General features: G+C 42.1%; 1 protein-coding gene across 4 annotated transcripts; it reads right to left on the bottom strand.

Moving 5' to 3' along the window:
• Positions 1-6,960: 6,960 nt before the first annotated feature.
• On the bottom strand, positions 6,961-16,962 carry ydjc (YdjC chitooligosaccharide deacetylase homolog). Of its 4 annotated transcripts, none has more exons than XM_038704213.1 (6): positions 16,637-16,961; positions 13,671-13,846; positions 12,820-12,979; positions 11,877-11,976; positions 9,793-9,970; positions 6,961-7,379 (listed from the first exon to the last, which is right to left on the bottom strand). In XM_038704213.1, the coding sequence occupies exons 1-6, from the start codon at positions 16,637-16,639 to the stop codon at positions 7,049-7,051; spliced, it is 948 nt and encodes a 315-aa protein (XP_038560141.1). In that variant the 5' UTR covers positions 16,640-16,961; the 3' UTR covers positions 6,961-7,048. The 4 variants fall into 4 exon arrangements, with proteins under 4 accessions (XP_038560141.1, XP_038560143.1, XP_038560142.1 ...); XM_038704215.1 differs by lacking the exon at positions 16,637-16,961 and adding an exon at positions 16,199-16,406; XM_038704214.1 differs by lacking the exon at positions 16,637-16,961 and adding an exon at positions 16,073-16,210.
• Positions 16,963-18,589: the final 1,627 nt, after the last annotated feature.

The raw sequence follows: 18,589 nt of genomic DNA, 5'->3' as shown, positions 1-18,589 counted from the left end.
GTCAGATCAGAAATTTCTACAGAGTTTAAGGTAAATAATGGCATTCCCCTGGGGAGCGCAATTAGCCCTATATTATTCAACATTATGATTAATGATATATTTTCAGATTTAGATGGACACATCAAATCAGCGTTATATGCAGATGATGGGGCCATATGGATGAGAGGAAAAAATGTAAATGCTCCGTACTTGTATAGCGCCTTTCTAGTCTTTTCGACCACTCAAAGCGCTTTTACACTACATCTGCATTCACCAGTCACACACTGAGCCTAAGTGCTCAAACAGAAACTAACATTCACACACATTCATACACTGGCGGAACAGCCGCCAGGGGCAATTCGGGGTTCAGTATCTTTCCCAAGGACACTTCGACACGCAACCGCCGATTGAACTGCCGACCTTCCGATTAACGGCCAACCTGCTCTACCTCCTGAGCCACAGCCGCCCAAATATGAAATGAGACATATGTGTTAGAGAACATTAGGAAAGCAATAGGGAAAGTAGAGAAGTGGTCATTCAAGTGGGGATTTAAAATATCAACAAGCAAATCCTGTTATATGGTGTTCACAAACAAGCGTAAGTGTCATGTAGAAAAGCTTTTTCTATATCAGCAGCCAATGGAAAAAGTAAATGAATTTAAGTATTTGGGATTGTGGTTTGATAGTAAGTACACATGGAAAACACACATAAAGCAATTGTCTGATACTGTAACAGCAGTGGATAGGAATTTCCCCAGTCCAGCGGGATTTAAAACAATCTTTCTGCCGGATTGCTGGAGTACCATATAATAATGACCACAAAATGGATCTTTAGTTAATCTAACGTCTGTATTTATCTTATAGACGGACATATTTTTATTCATTAGCATCAAAGTCTGCATTTATCTTACTGACAGATATTTTATTAAGTATTTTATTCATTTGCATGATTGCCATAACTATTCAGTTCAAAAACACCAAAGTATGAGGAAGACAGAACGAACCAGGCACCATGCGGGAGGGCATGAGATGGGAGGCTCCAGGCTGCAGCCATACAGCCTTGACGCTCACTGCACGTCAATCAGTTTTGGTAATTTGATTAATTACACACATTTGCATTATTAGCTAATTATGGGGCCAGTGTCAAAATCTAGTTTCAAGAGCTCTGTTATTTTAGTTAACATCATGCTCACATGACATGAACAAAGCTGTGTTTTACTTTTTGGTGTACTAGGACTTTTTCTTGCCTCCCGCCACTTCTCCCATGCTGGCGTTCTCTGCCCTCTCCATATCAGGTTATCTAGGCGCTACATAGTGTTGTAGTCAAGACTACCCAAACCGAGACCAAGTCAAGACCAAGACCAGAGTTTAACGAGGCAGAGACAAGACCAAGACTTTTACGGGCTAAGACCGAATCAAGACCAAGACCGGTTCTCCACATTACATGACACACAATAAAATGTGGAACAAGATCATAGGTACTCAAAGTGAAGATCCACATTCCCATTGAAACACCAACATACAAACACGAAGAGCTGAAATCAACGTAAGCACCTTTATTCAACACTCTTTTTGCATGCTGACCATCGCGGGGAGGCGGTACAGTGGTTAACGGGAACAACACATTTTTAATTAGGGTTATTGGTTGCAATCAAAGTAGAGAGCTGCATTGGGATTGGGATCCCGCGCCACCCAACACAAATCGCGCGGGAGCGGGCGGTTAAAAAATCCTGCGGTCCCGCAGTAGCGCTGATAAGATGGAGTCAACAAACAAAGTTGAAAAGAAGATAAAAGTGAGTGTCTGCGGCTGCTTCTGAGGATGTACTGCACAGGCCTGATTCTAACTGGCGACTTTGGGTACGGGAGGCGGACACGCTGACGAGGAGGCTAAACCCCACGGGTACTAGCGGTCGCCAGTGCGTCTCTTAATGTGTCAGGGAGTGAAGTTTACTCACTGCACGGCCTCGCTGGCTTCCATCACACGGGCTCATACAAGACCAATGCAAGAATGTCTGAAATTTGGAAACTTCTCAGTTTTTAATGACAAAAATAAATACAGTGATTTATGTCGGTTATTCTGAACGTTGAGCATAGCCCAAACATTTGTGTCCTTTTTTTACTCTGCATGTCACAATGTTTGCGGGTGCAGGCAGGAGCAGATACAAATGTTGCGGGAAAATCAGCGGGATCAAGAAAACAGTCCCTCGCAGGTCTCTAGATTGAGCCACAGCCTTATCATGCTGTGGGAGGCGGAGCTTCATGCTGTAACTACCCTCACATTACTTTGCTCCTGGTGATAAAGTCCCCAAAGTGGCAGCAGATTGGCGTTGCTCCAGAAGTCTATTCTCAGTGCAAAAACATTGCACTGCCTCATTTGAAAGGACCTCCCACCAAAACACCACAGAGATTTTCAAGGTTAGGACCACCAGACTGGCAAGGCTGCGCGAACTGGTTGTTGATACATATCAATGTTTAGCCATCTTCATTCAGCTGTATGTCTTACTACCCCCCTGGAAATGTTTCTTGGAACTGTGCACAACACTGACAGCCACTAGAAACTGGAGTCAAATCCCTTGTGTGCACACACATGGCTAATAATGCTCTTTTCTTTAGTTACATATACTTGCAACATCCCTGCTGTGATTCCTTGTCATACATCACACCCATAGACTATATGTAAAAACCGTCTGTCTCCCATTTCCTTTCTGCCTCTCCACTATAACTGGTTTGGCTTTATTAGGGCAAAAAAAGTAAAACTTACAAGACACAGAACAAAAACATCCTGCATGTGTTTTGAACATTATCACAGCGTTACAATACATCAGTCTACTGCACACAAACTTCTCCAGTGCATACTACAGCAAAGAATGTGAACCAACATGGGTTCCACCACAGGAAACAGGTGTCAGGCTGGCAGGAGATTAGGGTACATTAGGGTACATAAAACATTAAACAAGACACATTCCACCAGGATGGATGCAGCACATTTCTTCAGAACAGCAGAGCTCCATCATGTTCTGTCCTGTCGTTTCTCGCTCCTTGGATTGGACATCAGCCTATTTTCAATTAGAAAGAGAAAGTGAGGCTTTCCCACTCTTGAGTTGATGATTATACTAACTGGATCTAATATGGCCCACCTGGACATTAAAGATAGAGGAAGATGTTGCATTCGGTATTGGTGATTGTGCTATGAAGCTGTGTTTATGTTGCTTTCAGATTCCAGAAAGAGAAACATCGGAGATCACTTTGACATCATTTATTAGTTCACTGTTGGATCTGCAAGCTGTCCAGTTGTGATTGTTGTCACTTCAAATATTGCAAGGCAAAAAAGTTTCTACAGAATACCCAGACAACTGCTATAAATATTACAACCCTACAGTACTGTTACAGGTGATTCACAACACATTACCACATAACAGACACACTGATTAGTGCTCAAGTAGCACTAATCAGTGCTACGCAGACCTGAGATCATTGGAAGTCATCCCTCCACCCTCTTACATAAAGACCACAAAGACTATGGCTTTATTTGCCCACCCTCCACTATTTTACACTGTGCAGAGTTTTTCTAGGATTGAAAACTAGCCCACCCCAGATTGCTGTGTGGTCATTTAATGAAACAGATGTACATGTGGAACATGTAAGCAAATCTGAAATAATGAAATTCTTACAACTATGACTAAAGACAGAGCCTCAGGATCTGATAAGAAAGGCAAACTAAAGGTGATTACAGCAATAACATTCATTCATCAGCAATAACAAGACTGCACTCACCAAGTTGAAGCTGAGATCTGGGAGCAAACTCACATCTAAACCACTTTCCGAAATGTTGTCCAAGAAAACTGTGCGCACAACTTCAGCAAGTCAACGTTAAAGCAGGAGGCGGGTCATTTTACTGTTCACTGTACTGTCTGTGAAGATTCTCAGTCATCCAGGGTGAGTTCAAATCAAGAGAAACTTGTTGAAGATAGAATTTGCTTCTTGGATGAGATGCTTCCAACACCCGATTCCAGTGGCCCTTTTTGAACCCACCTTTGGATCCTGCTGGTTGGTTTCCAAATTGTCTGATCGTTGCACCTTCAGTGATCTTTAGTAATGTCACCGTATTCTCTGATCTCTTGGGGAGTACAGTCTATAATGCTGGCCAACCCAAGTTATATGACCATGTGCAATAAAGGGCAGCAGCCCATATGGCTTACATAAACATTTCTGACAAATTTAACAAACACGTCTCCACACACTTTAAAGGAAACTTCCCAAGGAGAACATAACGTTCCAGTCTGTAGCTTCCTGTATATTTTATTTTATTTTATTTACTTAATAAATGCAAGGCTCTAGAGAGCTGAACCCTCTGATGCCACTTCCTGACTAGCCTCCTTAACTCAGTACAATCTCACTGAAGATTTCTTCATCCTTTTTTCTGAAAACATGTTCTGGTTTTAAATCCTTCGTGAGGCGAATGCTTTATTAGTTAGCATTCAAACAGCTACAGCTTTCATAAAGTTGTAACAGCGTGGCAGTGCACTGCTGTCTATAAAATAGATAGAAGTGTACTATAGTTTCAGTCCTGTGTGGTCTCAAGAGAAACTCCATTCTCACAGCCCTGTTGAGCTGGTAACCTGTGAATGCCTAGGGTTTATGGGAAATTTTGTTTATTAAAGGCTGCCAAAAACTGAAAATTGAAATAAACATCAATATTACAAGTTGTTTTACGAAAATGTTCCCATCCTTTTTTAGACCCACAACACATACTGTTCATCAGTTCATATGTTGTAGGGATTGTGTTACAGTCATTTGTGTTTATTACTAACGTGACTATAAGCGATGGAGTTTTCCTCTCTACAGTATCTCACAAAAGTGAGTACACCCCTCACATTGTTGTAAATATCTGATTCTATCTTCTCATGTGACTGAAGAAATGACACTGCTCCGATGTAAAGTAGTGAGCGTACAGCTTGTATAAGAGTGTAAAGTAGTGAGCGTACAGCTTGTATAACACTCACTACTTTACGCTGTTATACAAGCTGTACACTCACTACTTTACGCTGTTATACAAGCTGTACACTCACTACTTTACGCTGTTATACAAGCTGTACGCTCACTACTTTACGCTGTTATACAAGCTGTACGCTCACTACTTTACGCTGTTATACAAGCTGTACGCTCACTACTTTACACTGTTATACAAGCTGTACGCTCACTACTTTACACTGTTATACAAGTTGTACCCTCACTACTTTAAACTGTTATACAAGTTGTACCCTCACTACTTTACGCTGTTATACAAGCTGTACCCTCACTACTTTACAAGTTGTACCCTCACTACTTTACGCTGTTATACAAGCTGCACCCTCACTACTTTACGCTGTTATACAAGCTGCACCCTCACTACTTTACACTGTTATACAAGCTGCACGCTCACTACTTTACAAGTTGTACCCTCACTACTTTACGCTGTTATACAAGCTGCACCCTCACTACTTTACGCTGTTATACAAGCTGTACACTCACTACTTTACACTGTTATACAAGCTGCACCCTCACTACTTTACACTGTTATACAAGCTGCACCCTCACTACTTTACGCTGTTATACAAGCTGCACCCTCACTACTTTACGCTGTTATACAAGCTGCACCCTCACTACTTTACGCTGTTATACAAGCTGCACCCTCACTACTTTACGCTGTTATACAAGCTGTACGCTCACTACCTTACGCTGTTATACAAGCTGCACCCTCACTACTTTACGCTGTTATACAAGCTGCACCCTCACTACTTTACGCTGTTATACAAGCTGCACCCTCACTACTTTACGCTGTTATACAAGCTGTACGCTCACTACCTTACGCTGTTATACAAGCTGCACCCTCACTACTTTACGCTGTTATACAAGCTGTACCCTCACTACTTTACGCTGTTATACAAGCTGCACCCTCACTACTTTACGCTGTTATACAAGCTGCACCCTCACTACTTTACGCTGTTATACAAGCTGTACGCTCACTACCTTACGCTGTTATACAAGCTGCACCCTCACTACTTTACGCTGTTATACAAGCTGCACCCTCACTACTTTACGCTGTTATACAAGCTGTACCCTCACTACTTTACGCTGTTATACAAGCTGTACGCTCACTACTTTACGCTGTTATACAAGTTGTACCCTCACTACTTTACGCTGTTATACACGCTGTACGCTCACTACTTTACGCTGTTATACAAGTTGTACGCTCACTACTTTACGCTGTTATACAAGCTGTACGCTCACTACTTTACGCTGTTATACAAGTTGTACGCTCACTACTTTACGCTGTTATACAAGCTGTACGCTCACTACTTTACACTGTTATACAAGCTGTACGCTCACTACTTTACGCTGTTATACAAGCTGTACGCTCACTACTTTAAGCTGTTATACAAGCTGTACGCTCACTACTTTAAGCTGTTATACAAGCTGTACGCTCACTACTTTACACTGTTATACAAGCTGCACGCTCACTACTTTACGCTGTTATACAAGCTGTACGCTCACTACTTTAAGCTGTTATACAAGTTGTACGCTCACTACTTTACGCTGTTATACAAGTTGTACGCTCACTACTTTACGCTGTTATACAAGTTTTACGCTCACTACTTTACGCTGTTATACAAGTTGTACGCTCACTACTTTACGCTGTTATACAAGTTGTACGCTCACTACTTTATGCTGTTATACAAGTTGTACGCTCACTACTTTACACTGTTATACAAGCTGTACGCTCACTACTTTAAGCTGTTATACAAGTTGTACGCTCACTACTTTACACTGTTATACAAGCTGTACGCTCACTACTTTAACCTGTTATACAAGTTGTACGCTCACTACTTTACGCTGTTATACAAGTTGTACGCTCACTACTTTACACTGTTATACAAGCTGTACGCTCACTACTTTACACTGTTATACAAGCTGTACGCTCACTACTTTACATTGGAGCAGTGTCATTTCTTCAGTCACATGAGAAGATAGAATCAGATATTTACAACAATGTGAGGGGTGCACTTTTGTGACATACATGTGTGTCATGTTCAGAGATCTTTGAAGGCACAGAGCTGCACTCTCTCCTGGCTGTAGAGGGCCAGCAGGGACGGGTCTCTGAGTACGCTCAGCTCATGCTGTCTGTCAGCTGACTTGGAGAAGTCATCGGGGCCGTCTCCACAGCCTCCTTCTTGGGGGTGACTGGGGTAACCCGGGTGGACCATGAGCTCTACCGTGACCGCAGGCGGATTAGAGTCTGATGCACTGCTGGAGGTAGTCCCTGAAGGCCCCGCAGCCAAGGCATGGCTGAGGGCCCTCTGAATGTTAGGGACGGACATGTTCTGGCCCATGGTGGTCAGTCCCAGGTATATGTCTGGCCACCTGTGGACATGGAAAAGGTTTAATCCCTGACTAGTGTTTGTCATAGACCATGACAGACTCTACAGCAGCTGCCGTTTCATAAATCACACACCAACATAACAAAAAGGTTTAGATCCGGTACACACCAAACTAATCAAACAGCGGTCGTCTTATGTGCATGTGTTACCTTGCACAGACTTTACTCGGTTAAAAAACAATTCGCGGTGGAAATTTTACAAGTACGCAGCAGGTAAAGCAGCAGTGAACACAGGGTGCAGGTGTTGGTTTCGGTTGTTTGACAGGCTGCGTTATTAACAAGCCTACTTTGCGGCTCACCTGCTGCTGTGATAACGGATCACGGGTGGGAAAAAACGGAAAAAAGACGGGTTCGTTGTCTTTTAAGTGACTTTATAAAACGTAGCCTACTGCTGATGGAGAAAGTGGAGTGGAAGGGCGAGACAGAGAGGCAGGGCACGCCGGTGTTTTTACCTGAGGTGTAGGTCTCTCGTGTGTGGGGAGAAGAGAATTCCGAGTAGGTGCGAAGCATATTTATAATATTACTATGCCTGTGGTGATTAAAACCTGCTTTCACATGGCAGTATTATGTGAAAAACATCCCAGCCTAAAACACGCTGACAAAGGAGGTCAGAGAACAGCAAACAGAGGGCATAATCTGAAAAGCTAAAACCACCTGCGTCGGTCTGGAGAGGCACATCATCACCAGCTAAAGGAGACAGCAGACGAGCTGAATGTGCTTTACTGTAAGTCTGATTAGTCAGTTTCTACCCAAAGGCCACCAGTTAACATCAGTCAGACAGTGTCAGGAACAATTCCTGTGCAACATCCAGTGTTGGGCAGTACTATAATAATATTACTTACTCCTCGCTCGCTCTTTCTCTCTCTCCTGAACACCGCTGCACAAACCTGCCCAAAGTTAGAATAATTTTTTAAGGAAGTAACTAGTAATATATTACAATTTCTGAGTAACACTGGTAACGACCCTGTAACACAAACATCCACTCAGGCCCCATCCACACTGCTATGTTTGAAACGAACACGATCTCCATCCACAGAAGCGTTTTAGCTGCGTATCAGAGTTGATCTTTGTCTACATTAAAACGAATGAAAACGCACATCTAGTGGCCGTACACGTAAACTGGGCATGTGTGTGCCAGTGTAAACGTGAAGCAGGTGGTCTCTTCCGTAGTACTACAGACGAAGAATCAGATCAGATTTTTAAAAAAATTTTTTTGCATGGACCAATAACGAGCTGGGACTGTTATGAATGTAAAACGGGAAAACAGACCGGGAGTCGCCACAAAGTGAACGGCGACATGGACAGTACAAGTGTAGGCAGATAAGTGTTATTTTCACGGTACAGAATATTTTAATAAAAATACCATGTCAAAAACTCTGTCAGCAGCATCGTGTTTCTGCTTTGCATGACTTATAAGAACATATCTGAAATGTGTGTGTGCATACTAAATGTGTCTTTGGGAGTGATGCTGACAGACAATATTACCCCACAATGCAATTCACACTACTTCTGAATAATTTTTCTTCTGCTTTTTGCATTTACACATGTAGATATACAGAACTCTATGTAGGTTTAGACAAGGAATCACATGAGAAGAACTTTAACATGGGATTAAAAAGATGGCCACAATGTAAATAAGAACAATGACAAAATAAAGGACACAAAAGTAATTACATAAATGTGTGCTGATTGCCACACTGTCACTGTTGGCCCATTTATACTCCTATGTAGGTGTATGTGCGTAGCTACGCCATAGCCATTCATTTACTTGTGTGTAGGTGTGTCCGTCATTCTACAATTACACCCCCAAACGCTAGTCGTCAGTAGCACCACAGCGTCCACTGTGTTGACTTTACCGGCCGAGCAGGCTAACTTCCAGTTTAGCCCTCATTTTGCTCGGGTTGTGACGGTCAAATATGTAGATCCACCGTCTTACAGCCGCTGTTTTGGCCAATAGTAAAAGTTACTTCAAAGCACGGGTACTTCCTGTCGGGTCAGAAGCACTGCGAGGCTACCCAGCCGACCAATCACAAAGCTTACGGTCCACGTCGCCTAGACGTGTAGTTACATTTTTGAGGAGGTGCACGTCAGGCTACGGCGTAGGTGACGCCGTAGGGTAGGGGGCTACGCAGAGGCTACGGCGTCGATTTGACGAAGAAGTATAAATTGCACCTAAGCTGGAAAAAACACAACCAGTGAGATTAGCTATCAACAAAAAACAGGTTTAAGATTCTGTCCTCATTTTGTTCATCGACCTCAGCTGGCTCTACAAAACATTGTGTATGCTAGTCTGAGGTATGTTTGAGGTGCCACTTCATTAGATTAACATACAGAGACTCCTCTAAATCTTATTTCAGACTACTGACACCAAAAGATGAATCACACGCACTGACAGACCTGATTCCATAGCGTGCGAAGACAGGGATGGAGTCCAGAGCGTCCTTCTCCACCTGTGTGTAGAAGCTTTGGAGGTGTGCTGGCAGCCACGGGCAGTCATGTAGACCTGGCTCCACTGGAACACGAGTATATGGAATCCTGAGATCAGACAGGACCTGTGCAAACACCTCACGTACCTCTGCAACACATCGTACAACAACATCAATACTCTCACCCCACCTGTCTTTTGAGCCCAGGCTTGTATTGGTTAATAGACATTACTTCATCGAAAACTATGAATGCAAAACTAGTAGTAAATTTGAACGTGTGCACAGTACATGGTGTTGTTTTCCAACAATATAGTGAATTTTGAACAGTAACATTTTACACAAGTTGATCACAAACTCCTTTTTATGCAGCTAGCATACATTACTCAGGAGGTAGAGCAGGTAATCCACTAATCAGAAGGTATTTGGACAAGATGCTGAACCCCAAATTGTGTGTGTGAATGTATTAGTTTCAATGAATGAGCACGGTAGGTAAATAGTATTCCAGCTGTTGCTTGCAACAAGGCTAAGAAGCCTTTTACTTGATGACAGAGGCCAACTCTAGCAGGTGGTGTTTGTATTTTGCACAATACACTTAATATAATGGGAGTGTTTGGTGGAGGCCCCTGTGCGTGGGATCTTCAACTCCCACCTCCGGCAGAATTTCTTGCACATCCCAGGGGAGGCACAGCTCTCTGCCATCCTTTGCATGGCTTCATATCCCACAGGCAGCATTTCAAAAGCAGAGCATTTTTGCCTGCCTGATTTTGCTGACTTGTTTTATTGATTTGGTAATAAGTCCTTCATTTTTGTGCTTCTACCATGGGTAAGAGTCTGCACAGGATGTTTTATATATATTTTATTATTTCTGTCTGACTTCCTGCTTGGTTCATCTGCTCTGTTCAGCTTTACTTCTTGTATTCTCTGCAGAGCAGAGGGCCACTTCTGGGAACTTATAACACGCGCTGCAGCGAGTCTGCTAGAATCACAAGTATTGTCTAGAATGACCGTGATCAGCTCCAGCAGCCGGGTCACAGCCTGAACGCGATGCAGCTGTGCCCGGTGGAATCTAGCCGTTTCAAACTTTCTGGCTGAAGTTATACAGTCTTCAGGAAACACACCAAATAAAACTTGGTTTTTAGAGTCGTAACACGTTATCTTGTGTGTGGAGGAGCTGCCTGAGCCCCGCCTCCGACTCAGAGAGCAGACGAGAGAGAAGCAGCACGACTGGCTCAAATGTCGCGACGTTCATTCTCATGTAAACAAAAACGCATGTCAACACAATAAGAAATATCGAGGTCATGTTGATGTATCGTACGATAAGTTGACAATGTAATTAACGTAACAGGCCCAGATGGGATGAGGGTCAGCAAATCTGAGACCATGATTTTCTGATGGAGATCGGTGGATTGCTGCCTCAGGGTTGGGCACATGACGGAGTGTAAGGTTTTGATCTCGGGATCTTGTTCACGAGTGATGACAAAATAGTGTGTGAGACGGACAGGCAGATGCGTTCAGTGTCAGTAGTAATGCGGGCGTTGTAGCGGACCAGTGTGGTGAAGTTGATCTATGTTCCAACCCTCAACTAAGGTCATCAGCTGTGGGTAGAGACAGAAACAATGAGATCGCAGATACAAGCGGCTGAAATGAGCTTCCTCTGTATTGTGGCTGGGAGACAGAATGAGGAGCTCTGACATCTGGAGGGAAATCCACGTAGAGCTGCTGCTCTTTTGCATCGAACGTAGTCAGCTGAGGTGTTTCGGGCATCTGATAAGGATGCCTCCTGGGCACCTTCTTTTGGAGGTTTTCTGGGCATGCTCAACTGGGAGGAGACCCTGTGGTAAACCCAGAACTTGCATTTTACCATCTCGTCCTCTGTGACTTTTAAAACCTGCAACTGGAGTAAGGTTATTTACGTAATAAATGTAAATATCTAATAAACTTTGCCGTTATTTTATTTGCAACTTATGTTAGTCACTGAGAAATGTGTGGCTTGTTGAGTCATCTGTGGTTTAGTGTACAATAGCAGTTAAGAGTTTGCGGGGTACTTTGCATTACTTGGCAGTACATGGACGTGTTGGTGTCCGTCCATGTGGTGGGGCAGATGACCTGTCAGCTCCCTGAACAGCCGGACCTGGGCTCGCAGCTCCAGCTCCACCTGGGAAGGAAAAAACACAACTGGAGGTTACAGTAATGGGGAAACACAACTTCCTCTTCTTCTCTCGGTAGTTGAATATTAACAAAAGTGACTTGGCTAAATGAGCCGGCTGTTTGTTAGCTAGCAGTATGTCAACAAAATACTGTCCATGACTTCAACTTCAATAAAATATGCAACACAGCAGTAATCATGTGACAATCCTGCTCTTATGCAAACTTCCTCAACATAAACAAGACCTCACTACCTCCACATGTCTAAAAAATGAACTAAGGTTATTACCAGCAAGTGTACAATAAATATATCATCATTTCTTATTCTTGGGGTGGTCAAGGGTTCACATCTGAACCAAAATATCCATGTTTTGTGAACAGGCTTGTGAACCACAGACTAACTTGGGATGTCTCAACAGACAGACCTGTGTCAGTGTTTGCAGGTTCTATAAATGACTTATGTGTGCATGCTTTTTCATTCTTATGGTTTGACATTTTGCAACCTTCTGTCTTTTCTTCCTTTTGGTAAACTAACTGCTGAAGAGTTTAACCTTTTAATTTGTTTTACAGATGTATATTGCCCCTCTTCTCTATGGACAGTTTATGGTGTATTTGCAGAATCTCCTGAATTTACGGTTTTGTATTTATTATATTAATTCTGTTGGATTTCTTTACAAATAAACATACACATATATTACACACACACACACACATTATATATATATTTATTTTTTTCACTCACATCTGGATGAATCATGTCCATTTAAACTATTAACAGGTCTATGGGCTCACTAATACATGCATACAACATTACTAAATGAGATCAAGCTAGTCTGGCCTTTGGAGACTGTACCTGTTTCATGCTAAGCTGACCTCTTTCCAGGGCCTGACGGAAGCCCATCTTCCCGTGGAAGAAGCCGTGCTGGTTGATCAGTGTGGAGGCCTGCTGTAGGCTCTGACACACTGGAATCCCCTCTGATAGGTTGGCATGGAGGCCGATGGGGATGTTGTGCCTGACAAAAAAGAGGACCTTCTGTAAAACGTTTATAACTGAAGTTCCATTAAGTAATTCTGCTCTTTATCACATTTACACTGGAAGCAGCAGCAACTGTAAAACCTCAAGCCTCAACAACCACTCGATATTCTTGTGTGTGTAATTTATATTAGGACTTTCAAACTCAAAATTGCAATAAATATACAATCCATTAGTGAAAACCTCAGGTTGGGGTAGCAGCAGACTAAATGCTAATCCTAAAACAAGTCTGGACTCCAAAACTTTTTTTGGGCCTAAGAAAAAATTTCTAAATGTGAGAAAATTCTAATAAATCACTCGAGCCACACGGACTGGTACAAGTGGTTTTTGCATGAACGTAAATGCTCCGTATTTGTATAGCGCCTTTCTAGTCTTTTCGACCACTCAAAGTGCTTTTACACTACATCTGCATTCACCAGTCACACACAGAGCCTAAGTGCTCAAACGGAAACTAATATACACAGCCGCCAGGGGCAATTCGGGGTATCTTGCCCTAGGACACTTCAACATGCAGCCTGGGGGAGCCAGGGATTGAACCGCCAACCTTCCGATTAAGGCCAACCCGCTCTACCCCCTGAGCCACAAGGTCCAAGAACAATTGCAACCAGGTGCACAGGGGCAGGGGCCTGGGGCTCACATGCACCTGTACAGTACATCAGCACCAACTCTACCTTTTCGCCAGATCTGCTGCCTCTTTGGCAGCAGAGGCGTTAACCAGCAGTGACACATTGGAAATGCCTCCAGCCTGGAAGCAGTCCACAATCCCCTGGTTCCTCCTGGGACAGTAGCCAAAATCATCTCCCGTCACCACCAGCATTATTCTGGGCTGTGGCATTATTGCTGGTCTCTGTGAAGGACAAACAGGAGACAGATTAACACTCATCACGAGGGCGGCCACGACTCATTAAACAATTCATTAATAAGTGGTTCGATCCCCAGCTCCTCCTGTGCACGTCGAATACACTGAAACTGAATTCCACCCGAATGGTCAGGCCGGCACCAAATTTGATGATAAAAAGCAGCTAACTTTCATTTTTCATGTGTGTTTCTTACTTGCACATGAACATAAACAGACTTTTTATATCACAACCCACCGCCAACTGGATTACTACAATAAAATAAAACCATGCGTCATGTTTTATGGTGACACATTTTAGTTAGACCTGACAGATGCACCAATAAAAGCTCAGGAACTGTTTCTACCCAAAGTAATTCATTGAACAGACATGGTCCAGGGGCTGGATTGTAAAGTAGCTTGTCCATACCTTCACTTTGATTTGATGAGTATTTGTGTCAGATGGATACATTTCATGCGTAAATTTAATGAACACATAAAAACCAAATAGTAACACCTTAGCAACCATGTCGGCTAAATCTCAAAACTTTTCCTCTTGGCCCTATGTAATTGTTTTTCATAATCCTTTTGAAAGTAAAAAGGAAACTAGATATTAAGTTTAACGTAATGTGTAAAAATAGTCTTAGCAACCACCAAGCAACACACAAGTCTTGTATGTAGCAATGATTAACTGCAAATCTGAAAAAATAAGAAATAATAATAATTACTTGGCAATAACCGTGACTTTGACTCAGTGGTGGACTGTAACTAAATACATTTACTTAAGCACAGTACTCAAAGTACAATTTGAAGTACTTGTTACTTGAGTTTTAGGTTACATCTCAGAGGGACGATTAGCCGATGAATCAATTAGTCGACTACCAGAACATTTGAACTATTATGATGGTTGAAGTCATCTTTCCTGCAGAAACATCTGATGGTTCAGCTTCTCCTCTTCCTCTGAATGACTGTAGAAACTGTAAAGCTTGTTAATAATGTTGAGCTTTGGACAGTTGGTTGGACACAATAAGCATTGTAAAGGTGTTACTTTGGGATCTGGATAACTGTGATGGCATTTCTCACTATTTTCAGAATCTTTACAAATCAAACAATCAATCAATCGATGGAGAAAATAATCAATAGATTAATCCAGAGTTGCTCTCAGATACAAATAGTTCACAAGCTGAGCTCCAGCTCCAGCAGTAAATCCTGCTTTACATTAATGCGACAGTCACAGAGACATTTTACTGCTTTAATACTTTAACTACATTTTCCTGATTATTCTTAAGATAAATTTACTGAAGTAACATTTAAATGCAGGATTTCTCCTGGCCACAGAGTCTTTTACAGTGTGGTATTAGAACTTTTACTGTACAGAATCTGAACACTTTCTTTGACTGAGTCAACACATGCAAGGACATCCATCCGTCCGTCTTCATCCGCTTATCCAGGGTCGGGTCGCGGGGCATACAAGGACATTGTTGTCAAAATATCTAATCTCCTCTTGTTCTTGTTTTGCTGTGGTCTAAATGTAAACTGTGGTACAGGATCTACATCTACTGTATGCTGGAAAAGAACAGGTATTTACAGTGTAGATTAATAACATCTCAGATTAAGTACAGCCTAATACCATCAGCATGTCACAAATAAATTACACATACAGATGATGCAGTCTAGGCTCATCTGGCCTAAGTGACTATGGTATGACTCATTGTCATAACTAGATAATATGTATTAAATAATCTAAAGTGACTAAGTAATCTAAAGGAAATCACTGCCTTATCAAGCTTTTGGTTACCAGAAATAAGGCAATTTAAGGACCAAATATCCGTGTCTGTCTCTGATGGGACAGAAACACAGCAGCAGTGGAACCAAATGTAACGTTAACAAAGCTGTGATGCTGCCTCTGACAGCACAATGCTACTGTTTTTAAATAGACAATATTCATTCAACTCTATGGCAATTTTAAAGCTGTCGTTTGAGGTGCGGAGTAGTAACTTTAGCGCTGATCTGTGCTATATTTTGGTCACAGTAACGTTAACTGTTAAGTTAATGTTAATGCAGGACAAAATAGTAAAAACACCCCTCTAACAAACATCCACGAAACTAAATATAGTCTCAGCAGTTATTACAGACTTTTATCAACTCCTCTCCCCCAATTCAAACAAAACTGAATATTTGAAGACGACACTATCTTTATTTATTCGCCAGTAAGCTGTTGTTATGTGCTAATGTTACCGGCTATATGTCCTCTCTGCCTTCAGTCCCCGTGGAGCGACCCACTGGAGTTACCGCCACAGACAGGTTCGCATGGTGCCTCGGGCTACAAGAACAATATCGTCACGTAACAGACCTTCATCTTACCCATTGTTTTAGGCACGTTTGTCCATATATGCGCAAAGCCACACAGGTACGCTGAAAGGAAACTGTACTTCCGACTAGCAAGCCGCATTGGTGTAGGGTGGAGTTGACTTTCCTAGAACACGCCGCCCTCTGCTGGAGGCAACATGGCGTCTCCAAAGGATGCACCCAGCGAGCAGGAAAAACTTCAAAATAAGACGTCCGTAGCACTTTTACATGGACGCCTTTATCTAAAAGGAATAAAACTGCACAACTATATATTTTTATGCCAAAACATATTTTAGGTTAGTCTTCTCTTGTATATATGAATATATTTTATAACATATATTTATTTTGCACTTGGTAATCCTATTTGTAAACACAGTTATTCTGTTAGTAAGCCTATTTACCAACGCAACTAACGTTATGCTTGATTCTAAATCATGTAAAAATGAAACTTACCATTTTATTTAATTCTGTAAATCTGGTGAAACGACCGTAAAGGAACCTCTGTTTTTCCAAAAATGCACGCCATCGTCTTAGTTCACAAAAGTTATCGCCTAACGTTACTCTCCAAAAACGTTCTTCTTTCCAGGAAAACGTAGTGAAACGAGTAACGTTAACCACGATAAGTGGTCTAAGTCGAACTGTTAACAGGAACCTTAACCTCTCCAGTAAACTTTAGCCTACTTAAACATACATACACGTCAGAGAGCATTCATTTTCAATAGCACCACCTCGTCATCGTAATGTCTCTTTCACCATGCGACAGTGACTGTGCAGTCACTGACCGCCTACTGGCTGCTGTTACCGTGGTGGATATATTAATGGATATCGTGTGCAGGTACAGGCTACCCGTCCAGGACGGAAGATGGAAACAGGACGCGCAGCCTTATCAGTCTGTAATTTAGACCATAGCATTTCTGGTGATACAGTTGCTCTTTAGAGAAAAAGTGTCAGGTTCCAGTACTTCACAAAATGAGAAAATCTTCATAACATTTAGGAATATACGCAGTAGGCTATGTAGGCTCTGACCCACAGCCCCTCTATAAGGCAGGCCAGGCAAGTGATGCTGGCCCCTCTTAAGTTTATTGTATGTTCACACAGAAAACGTGAGAAAATTTTGTAAAGTTGTATGCTGTTATGCTGTTATATACTACTGTCCAACAAAGCAGTTACATTACATACATTTTTTAAAACACATTTAAATGAATGGTGGCGAACAAACAAACAAAAAATGCTTTAAAAACACAATTTTTCTTTTTGTTAAAGTTAATCGGCACTGGCATTCTAAAGACACAGTTTGAATAATTTCCTGTTAGTATAAAACATTCAAGTATATATATCCTGTATATTTACTGCAGCTTCAGTTCAGTCTGCTCACAGTAGCAGGGAGTCGGGCAATAAACAGAATTACAGTTGTACACAATTGCTAAGACACATTTCTTGAAACCGTCACCCATATTCTCAAAACTTAAACACAAAACGCAGTCTTTAAACTACATTCACAAAACCCCGACTCTTCTGGCAAAATCAAACACTTGCCTCAAAACCATTTGATCTGTGCTCAAAATCAAACAATGTTTTCAAAACACAAAGTCAGTCAACAGGTAAAACACTACAGAGCATTCTTTAGACACCACAGCAAACAGCTGAGAACACGGCGTCCAGGGCGTGTAGTTACAGAAAAATTGTTTTTGCTTGGAGGAAACACATTTTCCAATTTCAAAAATACTGTAATCACAACTTAGTACAGTAAATATATAGTATACTGCAAATACTGCAAGTAATACAGTATTGAATATCTGTATATGCAAATACGCCAATAAGCCAAAAGAACAAAGAAAACTATAAATGAAAAGCACATTACACTCAAAAATGTTGTACAACTGCAAAATCAGTGTCAGTACAGTAAGAGAGTTCATCCTCATCACATGCAACCTTGTCCCTCGTCAAGCAAAGCAGGAAACCCCTCAGAAGTGCTGGACGCAGCCTGACTGTAACACCACTCCACACCTATCACACCACAGGCCAATTCCATTGCCCGTAAGGGATTTGCTGTAGTAAATGAGTTTCGGTCATGGACCTTCTACCATCAGGCAGAGAAACATTCTTCTGTTGGATTGAAGTAAGGGCTGTAGGTTGAAGGGAATCATTTATGAACCACTTGCTTAGCGGGACACCAAAGTGAAAGCTGACATTGTCCCATAGACAGGATGTACTGCCGGCTGGTGATCCTGCTGCTCACGCTCAAACACAAAATTCCAACGTCCACCCAGAAAAGTAAGAAGATGTTCAGTGTTACTGCATATGGTCCAATGTTGAATGACCTGGAAGCGATGACCTGTCCCTTACTTGTAGCTTGGTCAGAGGATGACATTGCCACTACGCTGGCCAGGGACTTGACCACATTTT

The sequence above is a fragment of the Micropterus salmoides genome, unplaced genomic scaffold (genome assembly GCF_014851395.1).
Source record: "Micropterus salmoides isolate LMB-PRFRI ecotype aquatic unplaced genomic scaffold, ASM1485139v1 Ms_hic_scaffold_7, whole genome shotgun sequence".
NCBI lineage: Eukaryota > Metazoa > Chordata > Actinopteri > Centrarchiformes > Centrarchidae > Micropterus > Micropterus salmoides.
Note: the sequence above shows the minus strand (reverse complement) of the source record. Positions and strands in the feature narration are given on the sequence as shown.